Source organism: Equus quagga, chromosome 8 (genome assembly GCF_021613505.1).
Source record: "Equus quagga isolate Etosha38 chromosome 8, UCLA_HA_Equagga_1.0, whole genome shotgun sequence".
Classification (NCBI taxonomy): Eukaryota; Metazoa; Chordata; class Mammalia; order Perissodactyla; family Equidae; genus Equus; species Equus quagga.
The window spans coordinates 103,340,004-103,365,766 of NC_060274.1; the positions used below are offsets into that span (position 1 = coordinate 103,340,004).

Below are 25,763 nucleotides of genomic sequence, written 5' to 3' on the forward strand. Positions count from 1 at the left end.
CCTTCAAATGAAGGTAAAATAAAGAATTTTTCATATATAAAAAAGCTGAAAGAATTCATCATCATCAGACTTGCAGTACAAGAAGAGTCAAAGGAAGTCCTTTAAGAGAATGAAGAGTGCTGGAAATGGTAACTACATGGGTAAGGATAACATTTTCTCATGTTATTTAAATTTCCTTAAAAGGTAATTGACTGTTTAAGGCAATAACAGGAATGTATTATGGGATTTAAAACATATTTGGAAGTAAAATATATGAGAAGAACAGTAGAGTCCAGGAGGGGCGAAATGGGAGTACACTATCGTAAGGTTCATACACTATTCATGAAGTGATATAATATCACATGGAGGATTGTGATAAATTTAAAGGGGTATACTTTAAACCCTCAAGCAAAAAGGTGAGTGGAGTTGAGCTCATATTCCATCCTTAATTATTTGGCCTAAAGTGCCTTTGTTAAGATGCCCAGACATGACACTGAAGGGTGCTTAAAAAGAAGAGTAGTTATTTAATGCATGAAAAGTAGGAGAAGAGAATAATGCATGTCAAGATGTTACTCCCCTGGAGAAGAATCTTGAGAGTAAAAAGGTGTTTATTGAAAAGCCACAATTTGAGCTTCAAGTTATAGACAAATCGATTTATTACAGGAGAAATTAAAGAAGTTTTGCAAAGGAATATAACAAGTTAGAACATTTGGGTGAATGATTATTAAAGCTATGTTTGAAAATGTTTTTGTCATTATTACATAATTTGTTATTAATCACTTGTAAATTAAAATGAAAAACATAGTTCTTGATTTAAATTAGCATATGGAAAATGACATGAATATTAAGGTATTTAGAAAAAGTAAGCTTTTTTTTTTTTTTATCAATCTATAATAGAAAATAGCCCTATTATCCTTCTGGATTATTAACTCTAGAAAGTGATGGTTGATCATTTTAGTATTCTGAAATCCTTTCAATGCCAATTGTTTTTGCAATACTTTTCCCACTTCTATAGGACACACAAGTTAAAATCACATTAAGTTAAATTTTCTTTTGAGAGGTTCTAGAGAATTTTCTTATACACTCTTGAGATTCCCAGAGATACCCAATGCTTGGCAAATTCAGGATCAGAAACCACAGGCTCGATTTACTCCAGATCTGTGGGAAAAATTAGATAACTGATTCTATGACTACTAATATGAATTATTTTTATTTAATTAGGTATCTGTTAATGATGTAAACTATAATACTGAACAAATTTGCCACAGATAATTTTATCTTATTAAGGTTATTAATTGATAATCAAATTATTTTTTAACAAAACTTACAAAGCTGAGCATCTGCATGGAGAGTTCCTCCTCTAGGATTCAGCTTCTGGGTTTGAATTGCAGGAATGGGTTTATATGATTGACCTGTGGCCCTGTACATGGCTTGAACCCATAATATTCTATCCTGTTCATCATCGCTGGCAAATATTACGGTGTCTCCTTCTTTAACAGCATTAAAGAACATCTGACCACCCTGAAGGCCTGTGGAGGGAGAAAGACATCGTTAGAAACTTACACAACTGGCGATTTGAATCTCATTCACTACATGGTCTCATGGAAAAGAATCAATCTGATATTAGCAGTTCAATGTTTTAAACGATTTTTGGTGGAGGATCAAATCCACAATCCAAGAATTGTAGGGAATCATAAGAAAGGTTTAAACTTTCCTGACACTCTGGAAATTAAAAATAGCTTAGGGACATGAACAGTCCATGACACAGTAACATTCTGCAAGACATACAAACCTACCCCATAGAAATGCATAGCATAATCTGAAATTTCATGCCAGAGAAGAAAGTCTTACGTTGGCATATTTCTCATTCTATAGGCAGGAGAAATACATGATGAATTTAGCAGGAAAAAAAAAATACAGGTAAGGCAAAAATGATACTTACATTGTATGGTATTTTATTTTTTGCAAAATTCTTTCGCAGAGAAGGCATTTACATTTTTAAGTGACCGATTCGTGAATGTGATCACAGATTTCTATTTTTAATCTCTATATATTAATTTCTTAATCTCTATATTTATTAATATCTATATATTTCTTAATTAGGCTTTATTAATCTCATTAATCTCCATATATTCATTCATTCATTCACTCTCTCACCAATTTTAGATACTAAGTGTCTAGTAGCATACCTAGTATTAATATGGAGGGAGGGAGAGAAGTATAAGAATGTGTTATTGGGGAGAAAATCGGTATAATATATAATTCATTTGCCATTTCTTTCCCCAAATCTATTTCTTATACCATTTTGCTTTCCAGTAAAGAAGTTTACCTAAGCGTTGCTGATATATCTCATATAATTTTTCTATTACAGTAACTTTCACATATGTCATCCTTGTACCAAGATAACAGAGATGACAAGCTATAGCCAAAACTAAGAAGCTCTCAAAAAGATATGATTTGAATCTCATACAGTCTTGTCCAGGTATATAAGTGAAATATGCACCCTATTCATTGAGTACAGTTTGAAATGTAGAACAAGCATAGGATATTTACGAGAATTTCATAAATACATGAATGGCAGGGAAAGTGACTGGACTTAGAATTACCTGGGTGGGGATCTGTATAATCCACGGTGTATCCTTCAAGCTGCATTAATTCTTGTGGTTCAGATTTTTTCTCTCTATAACTGCACATAGCAAAGGTGTACTGGCTAACCTGCATGAGAAAAAGTTTGTGGATGGGTTGCATTAAATTTTGTTTTTTATCAGAAGACGCTTTGCCCAAATTAAAAAAACCCATATGATTTGCATATAAGTTATTAAACATTAGCATCTTTCAAAACCCAGCTCAGAGACTAAAGCAACTTTTGTTTGTCAGTTTACAGTTAGGACTTCCATGCAAATTAATGATCTGTTGGCTATGATTCAATTAGCTATTAATAGAAGTGCCACAAAAAAGCATTCATGTTAAAAATAAATTTGGGAATCACGGGGTTAAATAAAGATAAACAGGCTTCTTTTACTGCAGGTTTTCTTATGGTCTTTAATACGCTAACACATGTTACAAATCTCTATGAGTGAGATATGTTAGGAGCATTGTCAAACTTACATATTCATGGAACCACATTTTCAAGCACACTTATTTCAAGATTTTAACCAAAGTGGAAAAAAAAAAAGATCTCAATAAAAGTTGGGAATTTATTGGTCCACATAACCAAACCCACAAGAAGGCCCAGACAGAGTGGAGTAAGCTCTTGGCAGCCATTAAGTTAACACTGCCAAGATCTGCTCCACCTCTCCGTTACACTTCTCTTTTGGAACTGGCTTCATTTTCTTGTGCTGAAGTCTCATGGGGCTAGAATATAGTTGCCAACAGCTCTGCAGTCTCCTCCCTGATTGTCCCAGCTTGGGTCATAAGGCCATATTTGGACCGATCACTGTGGCCATAGGGCAAAAGTACCATTATTAGCCCCAGGTTGGGACAAGAGCTCACATCTGTGGCAAATAATGCTGAATGCTACAATAGGCAGGCTCTTAGAAGTTCCTCCAAAATACAGAGGGGGAGGTGCCATTCCCAGACGGAGAAAAGAATGTTTGGTGGATGAATAAATATCTAAATTGAAAAATATCCTACAACACAAGAGTCCATGGAAAACAGTTTGGTTAATGTGAAGTATATCCCTTTTCCACGTTTAAACATGAAATGAAACTAAGGAAACATAATACCTTTCAATAGACAAAGATTACTTAAAGAGAACTCAAAAAGGAGCTAATTATGAAAGAAAAAATGATTACATGCACTACGTTAAAATTAAAAAATTCTCATTAAAGGACACCATGAAGAAAATAAAAAGGCAAAGCCACAGACCAAGAGAAGACGTATGCAAAACATATAGTCAACAAAGAACTAATATCAATATGAAGTGATATCTAAGATCAAACACTTAGGTTAACCAGAGAAGAGGAAATTCTGCTTCAAGACTGCAGCATCAACTCCTAGTCTAGGCTGCTGGCCTCTCTGGAGAACCCTGACTGATACAAAAAGCCTTACTATTTGTTATGTATTCCGTTTGCTCCAGCAAAACTTCTAAGCACTTATCCCAGGGAAACAAATGGACAAACATTCAAAGATACACGTGTAGGGTATTCACTGCAACATTACACATGAAAAAATTGAAAAACCAACAGTGGTTTGTTAAATACATTATGGCATGACCACACAGTTTAATGCAATATAGCCATTAAAAGAGATATGACAGATTTTTTTGTCTGGGCATGGAACTATTTCCAGGAAATATTATAACATAAAGAGCAGGTTAAAAACAAAAATGAAGAAGTGTTCTTTTATGGGTAAACACTACACATACATATCCACAAACATACATATACATATATAAATTCTATATGAGGATATACTAAATTATTTATAGTGATTATTATTGGGTGGTGCAATTATAGGTTATTTTAAATTACTTTTTCAGTGTTTGAGTTTTTTTCAAAGAATATAAATTACTTTTTAATGAGAAAAAAAGAGTACAGTCATGCACTGCTTAACAATGGTTTGGTCAATGATGGACTGCATATACGACCGCGGTCACATAATAGTGACATACGGACTAGGTGTGTACTAGGTTATACCATCCAGGTTTGTGTCAGTACACACGATGATGTTTGCACCATGACGAAATCACCTAATGCATTTCTCAGAGTGATGCATGACTGAACAACTATTTCCATTTTGGAAAAAAACATAAAGCCTTGTTTGGGAACAGTGAAGCCAATAACTGAAGACACCTGTGGTTCTTGCTGCTCTTAAATTTCCCTTTTCTTTCCTCATCTTGTAGACTGTCAATGAATTTACTTTTTCACCTCCTATGCATAAGGCTGACAGATGAAACCCAGTGGCTCCCATATAAAGAAGGCTTCAGTTTCCTTGTGTAAAAAGGTATGATTGTGGGACTTTTTTTGGTGGGGGGAGGGAGTGAGTAGAATAACATTACATTTCTATTATTTATTCTAAAAAGAAGCTCATTCTCTTACTTATGGACAATAACTTAGCCGAAAGTACCACTATTCTTCCATAAAGTAATTTAACATAGTGTTATCTTAAAAATATTCTGAAATATTTCAAACATTAACAAAAGTACAATATACTAGCATGGATATATACCCACCATCCAGCTTTGTTGAATCATAACTTCTTATAGATAGACAGATATGCTTTAAGTCTTTTTTTGGACAGATGCTTATAATATACCTACTCAGACGCATTTCCTTTTCTCTTCCCACAGAGGTAATCACCATGCTGAATTTTGTGTTTATTATTTTCATGCATGTTTTATAACTTTTATTACACATAAATTCTTTTAGGTTCCTAGACCCAATTCCAGCGTGTGTGTGTGTGTGTGTGTGTGTGTGTGGTGTTTCCACATCAACAAGCAATGCTCCAGACACCAGCTGGGTGTCCTACAATTTAATTCAATTTTGACACTAGCAACGAGGAGACAGGATTAGGTTCTACAGATTAAGGGTTCAGTCCTACAAGATTGCCCCCCCGCACTTCAGATGCCAGTAGCAAGTCCAGGCTGTTACTTGTGTTTCTGACCAACTGGCTGCAGATTGGAGGATCCCACAATCCCCTCCTCTTACTTCAGAGGCCAGCTGCAAGTCCAAGTTCTCACCTCTGCTTCTGACCAACTGGCTATAGACCACAGGTTCCTGTGACCCCTCTCTCCTTGGGTTTGATTAATTTGCTAGAGTGGCTCACAGAACTCAAGAAACTCATTTACTCACTAGATCACTAGTTTATTATAAAAGGATATAACTCAAGAACAGCCAGATGGGCAAGGTACGGGGAAAGGGTGAGGAGCTTCTGGTCTCTCCCACCACACGACTCTCCCCAAATCTCCACATGTCCACCACCTTGGAAGCTCTTCAAATTCCCTTCTTTTGGGTTTCTATGGAGACTTCATTACATAAATGTGATTGATTAAATCATTGGCCATTGGTGATTTATTCAACATCCAGCCCCCTCCCCTCCCCAAAGGTCAGGGAGGTGGGACCGAAAGTTCCAAACCTTTAATCAGGTTGGTTCTCCTGGCAACCTGCCCCCATCCTTAGATGGGGTTTAAAAGTCACCTCAGACACTCGCCTTATAGTCATGAATTGCCTAATTATGGGGATACTTCTGAGAAATGTGTCCTTAGGCTACTTCGTCCTTGTGCAAACATCAAAGAGTGTACTTGCGCAAACCTAGATGGTATAGCCTACCTCACATCTAGGCTACATGGTATTAATCTTATGGGACCACGGTCATATACATGGCCCCATCGTTGACCAAAACATTATGTGGTGCATGACTGTACTTAGGAAATTCCAAAGGTTTTAGAAGCTCTGTGCCAGAATGCGGATGAAAATCAAGTATACATTTCTTTTTATAAATCACAATATCACATAAGTAAATTAGCAAAATCATGTATTTTTTGCACATTTTAAAACCTTATATGAATCAATCATATACATTGCTCTGCAATTTCCCCCTGCAAAAGTTCAATGTGGTGTTTAAGTGTCTTGATACATAGTCTGTCACTTGAATTGTCACACTTACCCAATGTCCTAATGATGCTTTCAGTTTCTTCTACTTGTTGCCTTCATAAATAACGCCACAATGGCCCATTCTTGGTACATCACTTGCCCCCCCATGTGAGAGAGCTACTAAAGGACTACACTAAGGAGTGGAATTGCTAGGTTGTAGGGCATATGTACCTTCATCTTAACTAGATATTGCCAAACTCCTTTCCAATTTATACATACACCAGTGGTATAAGACAGCTCCTAATACTATACATCTTTGCCAAACTTGGTATTTTGAGTCTATTTTTAACCCATTTTGGTGGGTGGAAATGGTATCTTGCTGTTATTTGAGTTTACAATTCCCATTACCAATAGCACTAAGCTTTTCCTGGTATTTTTATTAGCCACTTGGGGTTTCCTGATCATACAGTTTGCTCATTTTCTAATGTATTATTTAGTCATTCATACCCTTTTCCATAATCAATTTTGCCAGAGGTTTATCTACTTTTTTGAGTACTTGCAAAGAATATCTTTGCATTCTGTTAATCCTATTTTTTGTTTTCTATTTCCTAATTTCTGCTATCTTTACTATTTCTCCCTTCTTGTTGGGGGGTTAACTTTATTCTTTTATGAATTTTTAAATTCATCTACTTAGCTTATTCATTTTCAGTTGTTACTCATTATTAAAATACACATTAAGTTTATTCTAAGTTCCCATTAGGTTCATTTCAAGTCATGTGTAGCATTTTCATTAGTGCTGTTCTAACTATTTTTCATTATTTCTTTTTTACATGAGCTATTAATAAGTGTGCTTTTAAATTTGAATTTGTGGTTATGTTTTCCTTATTGAGTTCTAAAGTAATTCCATTGTGATCAGAATGATTCAGAATTTTGGTATTTTTTGAGACCTGCTCTGCTGTCTACTGCATGACCAGCCTTTATTAATGTTCTCTGTTTCCTTAAAGAGAACACATCTTTTGCAATTATTGCTCAGCGATTATTTATGTCCATTGCATTTAATTTAACTAGTTGTGAAGTCAAATATTCTACATCTTTCTAATACTTCTTCTCATGCATCAATTATTGAGAGGTATGTTAAACTTTCCCACCAAGGCCATCCATCTGTGAATTCTTCATACAATTCTCTCAAACGTTGCTTTATATTTTTTGAAGATACGTAATCTTACACATATATGTGTAGGATTGTTATATCTTTCTAGGACTAATCTAATGTTGCTGGTAAATTTTTCTGTTTGTATTTATGTAGCGGCCTTTTGTTCCCCCCATCCCTAATACTGTTTTTTGCCTTGCAGTCTATTTTGCTGGATGTTCACAGAGCTATACAACCTTTCTTTTGGTTAGTATGTGCCTGGGAATGTTTTCTCATCTCTTCATTCTCAATTATTCTGTTTTATTTTAAATTCCTATAAACAATACATAATTGGATTTTTTAAAGCCCTGAAAATCTAGTCTTTTAACAGGCAAGTGAAGATCATTTGTTATATTTAGTGATATATTTGGATTTATTTCTAGTATCTTATTTTGCTCTTGCTGTTTACAGTGCTTTTTCTCTTATTCTGTCTCTATTAAACATTAACAAAATCGGTTTTCCTCTGACAGGGCAGAAACTATACATTCTGTTTTTATTCTCGTAGTGATCTCTTAAATCGTTTTTTGTTTTTGTTTTTAACTTATCTCCTCCTGAATACAAGAAACTTTGAGGACTTTACTCCCATGACCAGCTCCCATCTTACCATCTTAGTTGGTTAGACAGTATTTCAGCACTTTGAAGACAGTATGTCAGAAGGCTTATATATCCATGTTGAAGTCTGATGGAAGTCCAATTGTGGTTCCCTTGTAGCTAACTTGCCTTTTTCTCTCTGGTTTCTCTTAAATGTTCTCTTTGTTAACTTTCAGTTTCATTGTGAAATTTCTAGGAGTTTTATGTTTATCCTGGTTATTTGTTTTATTTCCGATAACTCACGACTTTCATCAATTTTAGAATCTTGTTCATGATCTTTTCAAGCGTCGATTCTGTTCCACTTTTCCTCTTCTGTCTTTAAATTCTATCAGAAGTATCTTGGAACTGTAGATTCTGTCCTCCATATCTTTCAACCTTTTAAAATAGCTTGTCTCTTCATTTCTTCATGCTGAGAGTTGTGAGTAATTTCTTCAGATTATAATATTCTATCATTAATTACATCACTAATTTTCTCTTCAGATGTGTCTAATCTACTGTTTAACTTGTCCAACAAGCTTGTAATTTCAGTGACTGTTTTAAATTTTTAGTAGTAGTTCTATATAGTCCCGCTGCAAATCTGCTTGTTCATTTTTCATAGTGTTATGCAGTTTTTTGTTTTGTTCTTATACTTTTGAACCTGCTTATAAATTTCATCGCCTTAAATACAATTATTTTATAGTTTGTATGTGTGCTAGTTCTATTACTGAAAATCAAGTAATTGGTTTATTGTTTTGTAATTTTGATTATGAGCTCATATTCAGCACAATTTTATCTGTGGATATCTTATAAAGCCTAGGTTAAGGGTTCTTCTCTCCAAAAAAATTTCTTCAAATGCCAGATGCTCCAGATATATCACCAATCCAGATGAACTTTTTAAAATGTTAATTTCTTACCTTAGGTATTTCCCTTATATTTGGATAAAATAAGTTAGAATTTAAATATTCTCTGAGTATAGGCTAATAGCTACAAATTCTCAGGGGTCTTTTTACTCCACACTCAGAGCCTAAGGCCAAACACAAATTACTAGGCTGAGGGCAGTTTATTTCCTAGCCTACCATTTCCTGAGATCTAGCTCTTTTAAGTACTTTATGAGAAGATTTCTGATCCAAATTCCCACTCTGAGAATGCCTCACAGTATGTTTTCGTCTTCTGAGGGAACGATAAAATCCAAAGCCCCTAAATATGAACATCAACACCCCTCATCCCATACTCCAGCCCCGGTGCAGTTACAGCATCAACTGAACAGCTTCACTATTTGGTCCCCTGAGGTTTTCCTTTCTTCTTGTAGTTCAGCTATACATTTTAAAAGATGTGTATTATATTTTATCCAGCATTTCCAGGTGTTTGCCATAAAAGAATTCTCTTCATTATCTTTAGGACTAGCCAAGACCACCAATTAAATCCTTTTGTTAATCTTTCAATTCTAATTGTTTTAATGGAGTTTCTAAATAAAAGGTCTAGCTTTTATATGTATAAAACAGACTATACATATCCTTTTCACTACACTCCAGAAAAAAAAAAATCTATGATGGGGTTAGTATATACAATCAAACATATGCTCAAATTTGTCTTAAAATTATTAGACATCAGGGGACGATTACAAGTAATACTTTTGTGATCAATTAACAAAATAAAAAATACACTGAGCAAATAATTCATAGGTTTTCCATTTTATTCTTTCATTTGGAAGAGTTTTAAAAACCTGACTAAGAAAGTTTGCTGACACATCACCCATAAACAATCTGGAACCCGCCGGGAGACAGATGAAGAGCGCAGGAAGGCCTGCCTTCCTCGTGTGGCTTGCAAACGTCTCCAGCAATTACTAGCTAGAATACATAGCTACCACTGTGTTTGGGACTCCAGACAGACTATCTGACAAGACGTCTTCACCTGAACTCCCAAGCAGGAAAATATCACCTTCACTTTTAAAAGCCCACTTTCTATCTATTTCCTAATTTGGTAAAACCCTACTCCTTCTCCAAGACCCATGCAAACTTGTCCCCTTTCCCTTTCTAAGTGCATTTCCTTGTGTGTTATCTCCTTGATTTTGAATCACTGGCTCCCACAGTGTCTGGCATAGAGTCTCTACCTTTTAATTTCTCCATGAAATTCAACTTATGTCAATTTGATAAACACTCTGTTCAGCCACATTTGAAAATCTACTATTTTTTAAAGTACAATCGCACACTTATTTTGCTAAAAAAACCAAACAAAATAAAGCACTAATAGTCTACCAGCCCAAATTACCCAACTTGTACTCTCAAATGAATCCTCCTCCACTTGCCATGCAAGTAATATTTGGTTTTTTTAAATGTCAAGCTCTCCACTTAAAATGTTCAGGAAACAATAAACATGAAGCCAAATTCATGACTTCATCCAACTAGCCTGTCTTGAGCCCCCGCTATGTGATGGGCACAGTTATAAGAGGCATGGAGGAACCAGGGCTTTCTCCTTTAGGATACACAGATAGCTACGATGTGCTCATAGCCATAAGAAAGCCAACAAAATGCTAAGAAAGTTCAGGAAGAACAAAATGAAACAATAAAACCAAAAAATAACCTTGGAAACAACTAATTAGGGAGTGATTACTCACATTAAAAAGAATCCTTACCTTCTCAAAAACATTTGATTCATTTAAGTAGTGAGATCTTTCTATATTTCTATTTAGAGAAAAAGGCAAAGCCAAAATACTGGAAGGTATTGCAAATTAAAAATGATCAAAAAATGGTGAGTTTTGGAATTGTAACGAAACGTAAGAAAATGTATAATTTCATCCCAAATCTTATTTATATATACACAAGATAATATTATATAATAGTATACGTAGAATTGGATTTCTCAACATTATAGGTTTACTTTCTGACAGCATTGTCTTAACTTGTCTTAACATTCTATAAGGTAATTATTTAATCATTAAATTTAACCACTGGAATAAAATATTGTTACATTTGATAAAATTATAGATTTTGAATATGTGGTGAGGATTTTAAGAGAATACATTTGAAAACCAGAGACTATGATATCTAGAGGATTCAAGTCCCATTAAACCACAAATAGTTAAACCCAGAGCTAAGTTTCACTGGAAAGAAAACATAAGATTATTCTCTGAAACACACTGTTATTGAGAGATGAGGTCAATGGTCTTAACTCCAGAGTGTAGGGATGAGGAAACTGCCCTTCCCAAGGTCACCCAGAAGGAAATGGTCATCTTGAGTCTAAAAAACAAGCCTCCTCAGTCCAGTTAGGTATTCCTTTAACATACCACATTATTTTATAATTCACATTCTAAAACTTAAAAACAACTGAATTCTCAATAAGCCAATTACCTTTAATTTCTGACGAAGTTGTTAAGATAGCTATGAGATATATAGATATCTATAAGACTCTATAATCAAAGATAACTAAAACTACTAAGAGGATGGGAGAGAAAGAAAAGTGCACAGAGTAGTAAATAACTTGGGGTATTATTGCTTTATTATGTATCTTCTCTCAGGTACATCTTTAGCAAATCACCATCATTTGTTTTATAGTAATTGTTGATATCTTTAACCAATATAAAATTATAATCCTTTGATCTGTTTAATATTTCTCATAAATTTTACTTGCTCTGAATTTAACATTGTCATCCTACTTTCTCTTTGTGTTTTTGCCTTTTGTTTGTGGTATATCTCTTACAACAAACCATTTTTGGTTTGTTACATTTTTGGTGGTTACAACAAACCATTTGAGAAACTGAATGATACTACTGTGACAAAACTTCTGTTTCCATCTACTGATTTAGGTGAGCCAGGCTTCTCCATGTTTATATCTGTAAAATAATATGAACAAAAAAAGGCATTGATGTGAAACCCTTTGTCCCTCTAGAATATTTATAGATAAAGAGGGAAGGGAAACCATATGCAGCTCCTTAAGATAGGCATTTCCAACAACATTTGACTGTTTAATACCTTTTCTTCAAAATTTGTCATATACTTACACGCTTTTACCAGTGGTAGGCTACTCATAATTGCCATTAGACTTCAATATAAAAGAAATTTTTCATATTTAAAGCCTTTTGTTTACAGGAGTTGTTTTCCTTTTCACTGTTTTATTTTTCTTCAGGTAATCTAGTTTGACTCGTTCAAACAGCAGGAAAAGGGGAAATAAATCTGGGTGTTTAGCATAAAAATAGCTATGACAAAGCTATTTTTAGAGAAAGGGGCTTTTTCTCTTTTCTATGTTATTCTTTGTCTATTTGATAGCTCTGTTGTCTGGTTATATTTATTCATTTGGTTTAAACAAGAGTAACTTATTGTCTCTTAAAATCAAGGTGTTGGGAGGGTTGGTTCTTCCGAGACTGTGAGGGACAATCTGTTCCTTATTTCTCTCTTGTGGCATTTTTGGCATTCCTTGGCTAGTAAAAGCATCATCTCTGTCTATGGTCTACGCCTTCATCTTCACACGGCCTTCTCCATCTATACAGATCTGTTCCCAAATTCCTTCTTTTTAAATAAGGACACCAGTAATACTGGATTAGTAGCTCATCCTTCTCCAGTATGACATCATCTTCATTACAACACTATTTCCAAACAAAGTTACATTCTGAAGTACTGGGGGTTAGGAATTCAACTCAAGAACATGGTGTTGTTTTTTTTTTTTGAGGAAGATCAGCCCTGAGCTAACATCTGCTGCCAATCTTCCTTGTTTTGCTGAGGAAAACTGGCCCTGAGCTAACATCCGTGCCCATCTTCCTCTACTTTATATGTGGGACGCCTACCACTGCATGGCTTGATGAGTGGTGCCATGTCCGCACTGGGGATCCGAACTGGCGAACCCCAGGCCGCCGAAGCAGAACGTGCGCACTTAACCTCTGCACCACTGGGCCGGCCCCTTGAGGGTGTTTTTTTTTAAATTCCAATTTTGCAGACTTTTTTAATTGCAGAGAACCATGATAGAGTGGTCAAGAAGATTTTGAAGCATAAGTAATAGGAAAATAATATTTATTTCCTAAAAATAAAATTGCTTAGGACGAGCCATGGAAATAAGAATTCAAGGAAAAAAAGCTAATATACAATCCACAATGGTTACAGGTGGATATAAAATGACAACAGTATATAGATTCTATTGGGCATGTGTATGATTCATCTAATTCTTTTTTAGAAATTGCATCCACTGCAACTACTTAAATTTCTGATGAAAAGTCTACAATGATCTATATCTATATAACATTATTTTAGGGGACATTAGCAAAATAGTTTGAAGACTGATCTGAGTGCTCCTTCATATCTGGTCTCCTAGGAAGACATATCTGGTCCTTCCTTGCTATTTTTTAGAGATCCGGGAATGAGTCTTTCACTGTCTACTAGTCAGAATGGTAAATAACTCAATTTAGTCTCATGTGCATTTACAATTTTCATATCTTTCTCCGTGTCCTTATGGGTATTTTCCCCCTCCCTTATTGAACAAATATTTATTGAGCATCAACAGTGAATTTTTCTAGGCTTTGCGGATACAATAATGTTCCCAGCATCAGAAAAAAAAAAAAAAATCAGAGAAATCAAACAATCTCAGACAGTGAAAATGGAGAAGACTAAATTACAAATAAAGAGCTACCCGAAACAATTTTGAGCAGTGAGTTGTTTCGAAGGAAAATAAAGCAGAGTAAAGAAAGTGACATTGAAGGGGGCCTGTTTTCCACAATGGAGCCAGAAAAGGGCTCTCTGAAGACAATCATATTAAGGTATTTCAATGGGAAGAGCAGGGGGATAAACTAAGTTTAACAAAGGAACTTGCCATTTCAAATGCAAGTCCCACTTTCATTTCCCCCTCAATTACTCATCCTTATTTTTTCCAACTTATCTTTGACAAGACCTTGGGCAAATCACTTTAACGCTTATATACCTGTTTGATTTTCGGTAAAACAGAGACAACAATAACGTACCTTACAGGGTTCTGAGAGAATTAGCGATAACCAAGGTGGAGTACCTAGCACAGTGCTTGTCTGTTAGGCAGTCGTGTCTCAATAAATCAAACCCAGTTGTCAGGGCACCATCATCCTTCTCTCACTATTCTTGTGTGTCTTCTAATAGTCATTTCATTTTGGTTAGCGATGCAGTTTGTTGCTGTAACACAGTGAAGCCACCTGACTGATGTGGGGATTGAACTGATTTTCGGGCCACACGCCTCCATGCCGTGAATGACATGAGACTGCTGACTTTCATGTCTTGGCCTTGTTTTCCAGCCTCACTTGTTTTTCTCCCTCCCTGTCTCTCTCTCTCCACTCTCATAGGCTGTTTCTTTCCATTAGTGATTACGTTGTTGAAAACACTTATTGAACGAATATGTAAATGAAGAGACTGAAGAAGAGAAGAAAAAGTGGAGATGCCCCTAAACGTAGTTTTAGATATTATCCCATCTATATCTAATGGACATTATCTTGAACATATATTTCCAACGTATTTAAAATTGTTCTCTTAAAAAATGATTAAGCTTTAAAGCTCTTTGCATAAATTATGTTCACATTGTCATGCGTTAAAGAATCCAGACTTATGCTAAAGATTTGCTTACCATTTAAGATCTAGCCTTAAAAATTACCTGTCCAAAGGCTACCGGTTTTTTCACATGCAGTGTAAAATGCTTACATCAATGTTGCTTTTTAATTTATATAACTTGAAGTACGGGTCAAGTTGCTGTTTTATGCTTTATTTATTTTTTTTCTTTTTTTTGAGGAAGATTAGCTCTGAGCTAACTACTGCCAGTCCTCCTGTTTTTGCTGAGGAAGCCTGGCCCTGAGCTAACATCGTGCCCATCTTCCTCTATTTTATATGTGGGACGCCTGCCACCGCATGGTGTGCCAAGCGGTGCCATGTTCTCATCCGGGATCCGAACTGGCGAAGCCCGGGCCGCCGAGAAGCGGAACGTGTGAACTTAACCGCTGCGCCACTGGGCCGGCCCCTATGCTTTATTTTTGAGTACTGCATTTCTAGTTAACTTTAAACAATAATTATTTCTTAACATGATGGATATATAAAATTTTAAGTACCAATTTCAATATCTTTAAGAATACTAAAAAAATCCCCAAAAACCAAAATACCTCCAGCTTTGGAGGAATCATCTACTTTCTAAAGCCATGGTGATTTAAATGATAAAGTACTAAACACTTGTTTTATTTTATTTTGTACTTCTTTTAATATTTTGTTTAACATCTGAATAGTCACCCAACAGACCCAGACCTGTCATAGATAATTGGGCCTCGAGTTTTACCGAAGAGTACAGATGGGAGAGTAACAGAATACCAACGACTAACAGAGCTGTCATTGACAATCAGGAAATCTGACCCAGGGTACAACTGAAAAAGGTGCAGCTTGGCTTTTGAACACGTAGACTCCAGAAGCAACTAACCATGAATCCCATCCTTCTGACTCACTGGTTCCTAGTTCTATTTCCATAAAATGACTGCATTTTATGTTTCTTCTGATTCCCCCAATATCCCCATGAGCTCTCACTTGTACCCATCTCTTTGGCAAGGTCATGCTAGATCATCTTCCTGAGGCAAACCCTACAATAAATCTGTAGTGTAAATTCAAGTGAATCTTTCTGAATAGCGTTAACGCCTGTAGCTACTGGTTTGATAGCCAGTACCCAGATTAAAGATAATCTGGAGAAGCGGCACTCAAAGAACTGTCAGTATCAGTTGGCACTAATAGTTAAAATATGCTGCTGAAAGGTAAGCTACAGGGACCAGGGGGTCACCTGCTCCCTGAGCTCCAGCTGGAGGCGTCTTGCAGCCTCCACTCTGCCCCGTCACCACATGCCAGGGAATTAGATAGACACAGGTGGTCTGACCTGTTCTGATCTAGTATTTGTTTTCACTTACAAGCTTACTTGTGTATTACTGAACAAAGCTTATATAATACATTATATTGCAACCGAAAATCCTTTCAGTGGAAAGACAGAGCAATGATAAACATTCAATATCCTTAACCCAATCCACTCTTAATAAAGAATGGATTTGTTGAGAATTGGGGGATATAAACAGACTTTAATCTGAGGACAGGATTAAATCAGGTTTTGGCATCACTACTTTTCACAGGACACCTTAAGTTGTTGAGGTCCCACGAGGTGTCTGCATCTGGTCTGGGAAACCTCCTATTTTGATTTCAATTGCCAACCTGTTCAACACCTGTCTGTGTCCACACGTGTAAGTGCTAACTATGAGTTTTTAGAGACCACAGCGTTCAAGTTTGTATGTTGTATTCCTACTGCAGAGATCATGTTAACAGCTGGCAGCTTAGCAACTGCCACCATCTAATTTCAGTAAAGATTAAGGCTTAAAAAATCCTTAGCAGGAAACGTTCTTGGCAGAGGCCAAAAGGTGCTGCTAGAGTTATTATTAAAAAAAAAAATCCCAGGTCTTAATTTAATCAAGGAAAATGAATATATCTTCAAGATCATGATAGATTTGAGGGGAATACATATTTATTGTCTTTAACAAATGGCATAAAAACGATTTAGCAATCAATGTATAAATTTGAAAGAGGAAAGGCAGTCTTTTTAAAACAATGCTCAGAGTGGTTTGCATATATTCATTTATTTAACAAATATTTAGTCAGTTTCTACTCACAGATTATAAGAAAGACAAGGTCCTTATTTTCATAGAGCATATATTCTAGAAGGGGTAAAAAGATAATTAAAAAATATATAAATAAAAAAGATAATTTTGATTAGAGAGAAATACTCTGAAAAATATAAAACAGGGTAACACGATAGGGAGTTGAGGGGTACTTTAGATAGGGTAGAAAAGGCCATTTGAGGTGACATTTGACCTGCTATCTAAATGGGTAGGTAAAGGAGCCAGCCATGGGGAAAAGGAAAGCAGTAGAGTGTTCAGAATTTCTATAGTGGGTTTAGGGGTAGCCAAACAACAACTGGGGGGAAGAAAGGTAGGGGACTTAATTCAAAGGCATATTTGCATAGAAATCACACTTAACAATAAAACCATATTATATATTTAGTTGAGGTACCTTTGGAGGGGGGCTGGTGACTTGGAGGTGTTAAACTCCAATTCTTGGCACTACAATTAATCTGGGGGCAGAACATTACAAAGCAAGGTACTACTCAGTGACAGAGACTCATCAAAGAGGGAGCTGGGGCCAGAATATGAAGGATCTTCTCTGTGTCATGGTCAGGGGCTTTCTAAACATAATAGAAAGTCATGGAAAGACTTAAGCAGCAAATTGGCAAAATCTGAATTATGCTTCAAATAGATTATCCTGGCAATTGGAAGAATAGATTGTAAAGAGAATGGCGGAAAGTGGAAGCAGAAAGAACAGCTAGGATGCTGCTGTAGGAGTCCATGAGAAGATGATAGTCGTTTCAAGTAGTACAGTAGCAGAGAAGATGGAGGGAACTGGATGTAAGTGGGACACTGTTCTGGCAGTAGATCAAACAGTATTTTCTGACTGATATGGGAGCAACAGAAAAAGAGGGATCAAAGATGACACCTAGGGTTAGGTTCAAGTATGCTCAAATATAAGTCAATTTTATGTTCCATATAGAGATGGGAGAAGGAACCCAAATTAAAGTATAGATATTTATTTAACAAACATTTACTGAGTCTTTACTCTGTGACAGGCATGCTATATAGGTATCTGTAAAGATTTACAGGCATATGAATACACACATACAAAGATATACACACAGCATTTTAAAATGGAATCCTATAAAACAATTTTCAAAAAAAATAGGCCCACTAAAATTTAATCCAAATTTCACAATATTGTATTATTCTCACTTACAGGTCTTTTGTTCTTTCATGTAGGTATGAGCTATAAGAGGAATCAGACATTTCCCTGGAATTTAAACATGAAAATAACAACAAATATTTTACGGGAACACAGGGTACAGTTAAAAGGGAGGAATTTTTGCATTGGCATCACTGCCTGATCCATAGGAGATTCTCCTCACCCAAATCCAGCCCTATTCTCACTCCACCTTCTCTGTCTCTTTTACAATATTAGCTCTTGAGCTACAGGTAAAGATCATTTTTAATATATTTTAGAACTATTTTGAAGAGTAAATGCATTAAGTTTGTTAATGTCCAAGGGTAAATGGTATAAAATAATACAGCCACTATCTTTTTTTTTTTGCTAATGGAAAACCCAATTATCACAAAGCAAGTTATCTTAAAAAGGAAACCTAAAATAAGAAAACATTTTTCTCTAACATTTTGTCCCAAGTAAGCCCCACAACCAAAAGAATTTCCAACTTTCTTTCATATTGGAAATACGTGTTTTGACAGATAAAATAACACATGCAACTTGACACATAACGACCGTTTATTAACTACAACAAAATGACTTAAGTGAAAAAACCAGCCAAAGTTTTGGTGAATGTTCAAGTACTCATGAGTCATCTAAAGCTTTATAATCTTACTTCAAATTATAGGTATCCATGCTGTTTTGCCTAGTAATTTCATTTCTATAAGAATACTCCTATATACATATAAAGATTAAAATATAAGGATTGTATGTATATTGATTCTAGCATTGTTTACCAACTTAAAAAAAGGAACAACCTAAATGTCCAAAAAAGGGGGATTGTTACATAAATTACGTTAATCTATACTAGGAATCCAATCATCCATTTAAAAAAATAAAGTGGAGGTTTTTTTGTTTGACATGGCAACTTATCTCTAATATATTTTTAAAGGGGATCAAAACAATTCACAGAACAAAAATATATGGAATGATTCCATTTTGTGTGTGTGTGTATGTGTAGACACAAACACTGATACGAGTTTAGAAGGCCACACTATTAGTAGCGGTTACCTGGCTACTTGCGGGAAGGAGAATGGAATAAGGTGGCAATGCTGGTAGGGGTGTTAACGGGGGCCTTTCATTTTCTACCAGAAATACTTCTGTATGGTTTGATTTTATCCTACATTGAGCATGTCCTGGGCTTGTAAATTTTAAATCAATTTAGAACATAAAGCTAGAGGCCACTATCCTATGACTTTCTTGAACTGGCAGCAGTATATGTGTTCACTTCACATTACTATAAGCAAACATCAGCTGATGTCCTAAGACTAAACCCAGACCAAATCATGTCACAAGGTTGTGGCACTCTCCAATATGTGACAGCAGCCTGCTGCAGTAGATCTCCATGTGTGCTGCATATTTCAGAAATCAATAGGCTGGGGCAGCCGCTTTGAGTTTAAAGCAGATTTTGATGGCATCGCACTAACAGAGTGCGTCTCGTATGTTTGCAGCATGTACGGATCACTCAGTGGCATGGCTGACTGTTTACATCCTGTGCCAACTCAGCTGATATGTAATTAACATGATGTCTTGATAGCCTGCTGTTGTTTGCAGCAACTTCAAGTCATGATTCTGACACATCGACAACAAGCAGTGAACACTTTGATACAGGGCCAAAACAACATAGATGTCTACTTCGGTTTCCAGTGACGTCACGCAGTAAGTAGCCTTCATGAGCATGGGACTCTAGGCCATCACTCACTGGCCATTTCTTTAATGCAGTAACACTGTTTTTTACCTCGTGAATTAATGATCCACGGTGATTATTCATATATCTGTCTTTAGATCAACTGTAGCTGTTGACATCAATTTAACCATAGCATTATGACAGAGGAAATACTAGCTTAGTCTCTCGAGTCTGACAGGCTAAATTTGACTGCTTGACTCTACCACACCCTAACTGTGTCATTCTGGGTAAATTATATAACTCCTCTGTACATTAATTTTATCTGCACAATATAATAAGGATAATTATACGTACCCTCAAATATACCTTATTCGAGGAGTAAAGAAGATAACATGTTAAAAGTGCTTTACATAAAAGCCTCCCACAATTGCTTAATAAGCATTAGATTAAATAGAGCAATAACTGTATTATTAGGATAGTGCTTCTGGGATTTTTGGATTTATCATAGAATATGCAATACCTGGGGCATACTACAAATACAAATATTTCAATAGGCATTAGCAGAATATGAAATTATGAAAGAATTCAGTTTGGTTAAAGCATAAAAACAAATAGAGAATTTTAAAGCTATTAAGTGATTTTACTGTAATGAACTAAAATATTAGTGACATAAGCACTTTACACCAATGATATACTTCAAATCTAATACTAACATACTGAATAAGCATAAGAAAAATGAATAAGAAACATACACTAGTTTAATGTTGGTAAGATTTCAAAAATATTTTTCAAAATCACTGTTCTTTCAATTTGGCTTTAATCAAAATTTACCTTCATTAAAAAAAATGGAAGCTCTTAAAAAACATAAAAATCTATTTAATACTATAATTACATTGGCTTTAGAATCTAAATGGGGACCAAAACTATTCTTACTTAGAAGCTAAATAAACACCCCAACATTAATAAATCATTTATTTTCCCACTTTAACTCTGATTTAAATGTTTACATGAGTCCTTGAAAAGTCTTTTCACCTCTGCGGCTCCCTGAGAGGTCACTTTGAACAATGACTTTGCAGCTGGCCAAAGCTGACTCTCCATCAGTTTTTATGAGTACAAATTCTTGGGCCGATAGCTGGATCTCCAGCTATATCACTCATATAATACATACACAAGTGGTGATGAGATTCACATTATCACTAGAGCACCATTCTGCCGATGGCAGCAGCAGACACAGCAGGGGTACGCGGTCCTCCCTAGAAAAATGACTCTTTCACCTTTCAATAAAGCAGCCTGCAGGTATGGACCTACAAGCTGTGTGCAGACAGAACAAGAGCTGTCTTTAAAAATACTAATAAAAACTACCCAGTTTCTCCCAATGGGTCATTCTCATTGAATCTCTATACATATCTATCTTGATTTTGAAGTGTGTGAATTCAATTTGTCCTCCCATTACATTTGGAATTGAAAGGAAGATTCAATTGTATTTAAAATTTCAAAAAGTTCTCAGAGTACTGGCATGTATATTCCAGTATATTTGGGCATAGGATTCTCTGTGAGTACTTGTATGTATATATATATTTGTGTCAAGATAGAATGTTTAAATATGACTTCAAGTTTTAAGATGATATCTTTGGTAGAGTAAATCCAAATTCATTACAGTTTGGTGGTATTATTCCTAAATTTCAATTATGGAGTATACAGATTTACTTACTTGGCTTTAAACTGGATTTTGCCTTCTAAAATGTTAAATATATATTTTTGTTATTGGGAGAACTTTCCAGCTCCCCCAAAACATGGTTAATATTCTTCAAAGACATACCAACTAATGATATTAAAATATTCAAATTCCTTACTTCTAAACTCTCTTATGGAGTGATAATCAAAGTATACATATTTGTCCTGTAACTTTTTGTTTTACTGAGGAAGATTTGCCCTAAGCTAACATCTATGCCAATCTTCCTCTATTTTTTAGTATGTGGGTCGTCGGCATAACACAGCCACTAACAGAGGAGTGTAGGTCCACGCCTGGGAACTGCACTAGGCTGCCGAAGTGGATCACATTGAACTTAACCACTAGGCCACTGGGGCTGACCTGTGTCCTGTAACTTTTGATTCTCATGATCACATACTAGAAAATAACATAAGACGTAAAAGATTACCTTGAACCTTACCTGGCCAAAAGCATGAGGTGATCATTTGACCTTTTAAGACTGATCTAATAAAGCCTAATTTTCATATCAAACAATCAGTACATTAGAAACTCTTTTAGCCTACTGTCACTTAGCCAGATCTCCAGACTAACAAACACCCTCTGATTCATTCTTCTTTTTTTTAAAGATTTATTTTTCCTTTTTCTCCCCAAAGCCCCCAGTACATAGTTGTATATATTTTAGTTGTGGGTCCTGCTAGTTGTGGTATGTGGGACGCTGCCTCAGCATGGCCTGATGAGCTGTACCATGTCCGCGCCCAGGATTCGAACCTGTGGAACTTTGGGCCACCAAAGCAGACCACTCGAACTTAACCACTAGGTCATGGGGGCAGCCCGTGACTCATTCTTTAAAACATAATGAATATGATCCAGGAATTGTGCCCCTTGGTGTTTACCCAAAGGAGTAGACAACTTATGTCCACACAGAAATGTAAACACAGATGTCTATAGCAGTTTTATTCACAATTGTCAAAATTTGGAAGCAACTAAGCTGTCTTTCAATAGGTGAATGGATAAATAAACTTTGGTTTATCCAGACAATGGAATATTATTCAGCACTAAAAAGAAATGAGCTATCAAGCTATGAAAAAACATAGAAGAACCTTAAATGCATATTACTAAGTGAAAGAAGCCAATCTGAGAAGGCCACATACTGTATGATTCCAACGATACGACATCTCGGAAAAGACAAAACTATGAAGACAACAAGATCAGTGGTTGCCAAGAGGTAGAGGAGAGATGAATAGGGAGAGTACAGGGATATTTAGGGCAGTGAAAATACTCTGTGTGATATTACACTGATGGATATGTCATTATACATTTGTCCCAATGTATATACCATACAAAACCAAGAGTGAACTGTAGTGTAAACTATGGAGTTAAGATGATTGTGATGTATCAATGTCAGTTCATCCTTAGTAACAAACGTACCAAGTGATGTCGACAAAAGGGGAGGCTATGCATGTGTGGGGGCAGGGGATATATGAGAAATCTCTACACGTTTCTCTCAACTATGTTGTGCACCTACAACTGCTGATGACTAATACATAAAACTCCATGCTTATTAAGAATTAGCTGGGTTTGTTTATTAGCATAACAACAGTTTATGCTTTAGAAACAGCTGAATGCTTTAGAAAGACTCAATAAAGACAAGTCACTAACACAAACATGTCAAATTAGATGTGAGTGAGACATCCATAGATAGAAATAAAATGACCAGAAAGATCTGCAATCAAACTGCTTAGCAAATGCATGGAAGTTCTTGTGCCAACGTAAAGAAATTAAACCTGGGAACCTAAGAAGATCCCTTACAGGTGTGGTATTTGGAGGACGAATCACCCAGAACTCCAAACAGGGGGCTCTTACTGAAAGCAACGCTTGGGCCTTATATCCAAAGAGTGTGCGTGTGTGTATCTTTCATTAAATTATTTGACCAAATATTGGTTCTAATCATATAAGAAAAGGTTATATTTTAGCCAGGAAAAAAATGGACTGGCTTTCTGCCGTGTAGATAAAACTACTTTTGACTAAATTTTTATACTTTTCATGCCATTACCACACCATTATGGTACATCAGTAATTTTATCCAGCAACGGATCTACAACGGATTAAGCTCATTTAATGTGTGGGTAGGAATTAATTTTTACAGACTGTTTTGTGTCAAGAATTCCAAAAGTGATTCTCTTTTCATATATATCCATCGGGGACAAAATAGCTTGGATTCATCACAGAATGAAACTCTTAGAAAGCTTCTCTTTAATGTAAATTTAACTTAATCAGTATATTCTATAAGCAAAGGTTATCCATGATTCAAAAAAACCCAAAAATAAGTCAGCCAAACTTTATATTCCAATAATCTATCTACGGTCAGAATCCTATCACAAATAAATCTAACAATCAAGGTGATTTAAAGACATATTTATGTGAAGTGACTTGCTCTCTCATGAACGTAGGATTTTCCAGAGCTTAAATTTCATCTGATATTGCAACAAATTGAAGGCAGAAGCTGATACGAAAATACACCTGCATTCTATTAAGCCAGACATTAAAGAGATGTGCAAAAGCATAAAATAATGCCACTTATTTCACTAAATTGTTTGGTTTGGAAAATAGTTATCTTACATAAAAGTGTTATTTGTGTTAGCAGGTAATGGATTAAATACTTTTATTTTAAAATGAATTAAATATTTCTTTTTACTTTCTCAGTTTTGATTTCTAACACAGCAAATATTGATAGATATAACCCACATAAATAAAAGTATGAGAAACACATCTTAGAGCAATTACACAACAGGGAAAAAGTTTACTAACCTGAACAAGAACAAAGTAACGTTTTTTCCATCTTTTCCAAACCTTCTGTCCAAGGGCATACAGATATCTGGCAAGAAAAACAAGCAAAAGAATACTCTATATGAATAATGTTGTGGTTCTGCGTAATCATTTTTCTTCCCTAAGTATTTATTCTTGAGACCAGCCTGCTAAAGGCAAAGTTTAGTTCATCTGGAATCTGAGACAACACGCAGCTTCTGTATTACAAAATGACGCAGCTTATTCTAGGTTCTTGAAAGGGAATTGATTTACGTGGCTTATCAATTTGTCAGTTCTTACCACAAATTGAGCGAAGTTGGAGTCAGAAAGGATAATCAAAGAACCAGTAGGAACTGTATTCTTACACACACTTCTTAGGAGAGACAAAGGCTATGAATTGAGGATACGGTACTAAATGTTTCAGCTCTCAGATGACTGGGGCTGAGGAGTGTGGCCTGAGAAGGAGCGGCGTAGAGTCACGAACCCAGGGTGAAGGGTCACTGTCCAGCTGAGTGACCTTGAGATGTGTCTGCACCCATCTCAGTTCGATTTCCTCAACTATCAAATGAAAGGATTGGATTTGCTGATTTCTAAGGTCCCTGTCAGCTCAGAATCTGCGCATTTATCTGACTTGTAGAAGCATCTTGCTGCAAATTTTCCTAACTATGAAATACAGATACTAATGCAGACAACATTGTGTAATTTAACATAGTTTCAACCAAAGCTTTTGTTTAACTTCGCACTGCTATTAGTAACCTAAATTGAAATGATTAGTCCATCATTTGAGATGAGAACTTTTGTTCTCACTGAATATACAGATGTAAGCTTAAGTATCAATGAGGAAAAAGAAGAAATTAAAAACTAATGAAGTGTAAGCTTGCCATGGAGAGCTATTTTAAAATTATACCATGAAGCTACACACACACCTCCCACAAAAGTGGAAAACACTGTTAGAAGTTTAAAATATGACAAACAGTGGCCAAAATTTTAAATTAAAGTAAGATTTTTCAATATTTTATCACAATCCCTTTTTCTGAAGTGAAGGTTTAACATTATAGACACTATTCAAACTAACTTAATTACTATACAATTCTGAGTAATAATGAAGCACTATAGCTAACAGTCTATTTAGGGGCTTAAAGTCTCTAGACTTTCACAATCTTTCTGGGTTTTTTTGTGAGGAAGATTGGCCCTGAGTTAACATGTTTCCAATCTTCCTCTTTTTGTTTGAGGAATATTGTCACTGAGGTAACATCTGTGCCAGTCTTCCTCTATTTTTGGTGGCACGCTGCCACAGCGTGGCTTGACGAGCAATGCTAGGTCTGCACCCAGGATCAGAACCTGGGAGCCCCGAGCAGCCAAAGTGGAGTGTGTGAACTTAACCACTGCGCCACCTGGCCGGCCCCAGGGACTTCCACAATTTTTAAAACTAAAATCTTCACTTGACCTTTTAGTTTCTGTCTTATTAAAATAACTCTCTTTTGCAAAGCAAAACAAACAAACTTTATGGCCCCTTTAAAAAAAAGAAATA

The 25,763-nt window shown here is 35.7% G+C and overlaps 1 protein-coding gene across 3 annotated transcripts in view; it reads right to left on the reverse strand.

Moving 5' to 3' along the window:
• The window catches only part of CADPS2 (calcium dependent secretion activator 2), a 495,748-nt gene that overhangs the window by 153,506 nt on the left and 316,479 nt on the right, over window positions 1-25,763 (reverse strand). For all 3 annotated transcript variants that reach the window (XM_046669954.1, XM_046669956.1, XM_046669955.1), the window contains 3 exons: window positions 24,236-24,302; window positions 2,586-2,694; window positions 1,308-1,508 (listed from right to left, as the gene is read on the reverse strand). In XM_046669954.1, coding sequence (XP_046525910.1) covers window positions 1,308-1,508; window positions 2,586-2,694; window positions 24,236-24,302 — 377 coding nt within the window. The remainder of the gene's footprint in view (window positions 1-1,307; window positions 1,509-2,585; window positions 2,695-24,235; window positions 24,303-25,763) is intronic.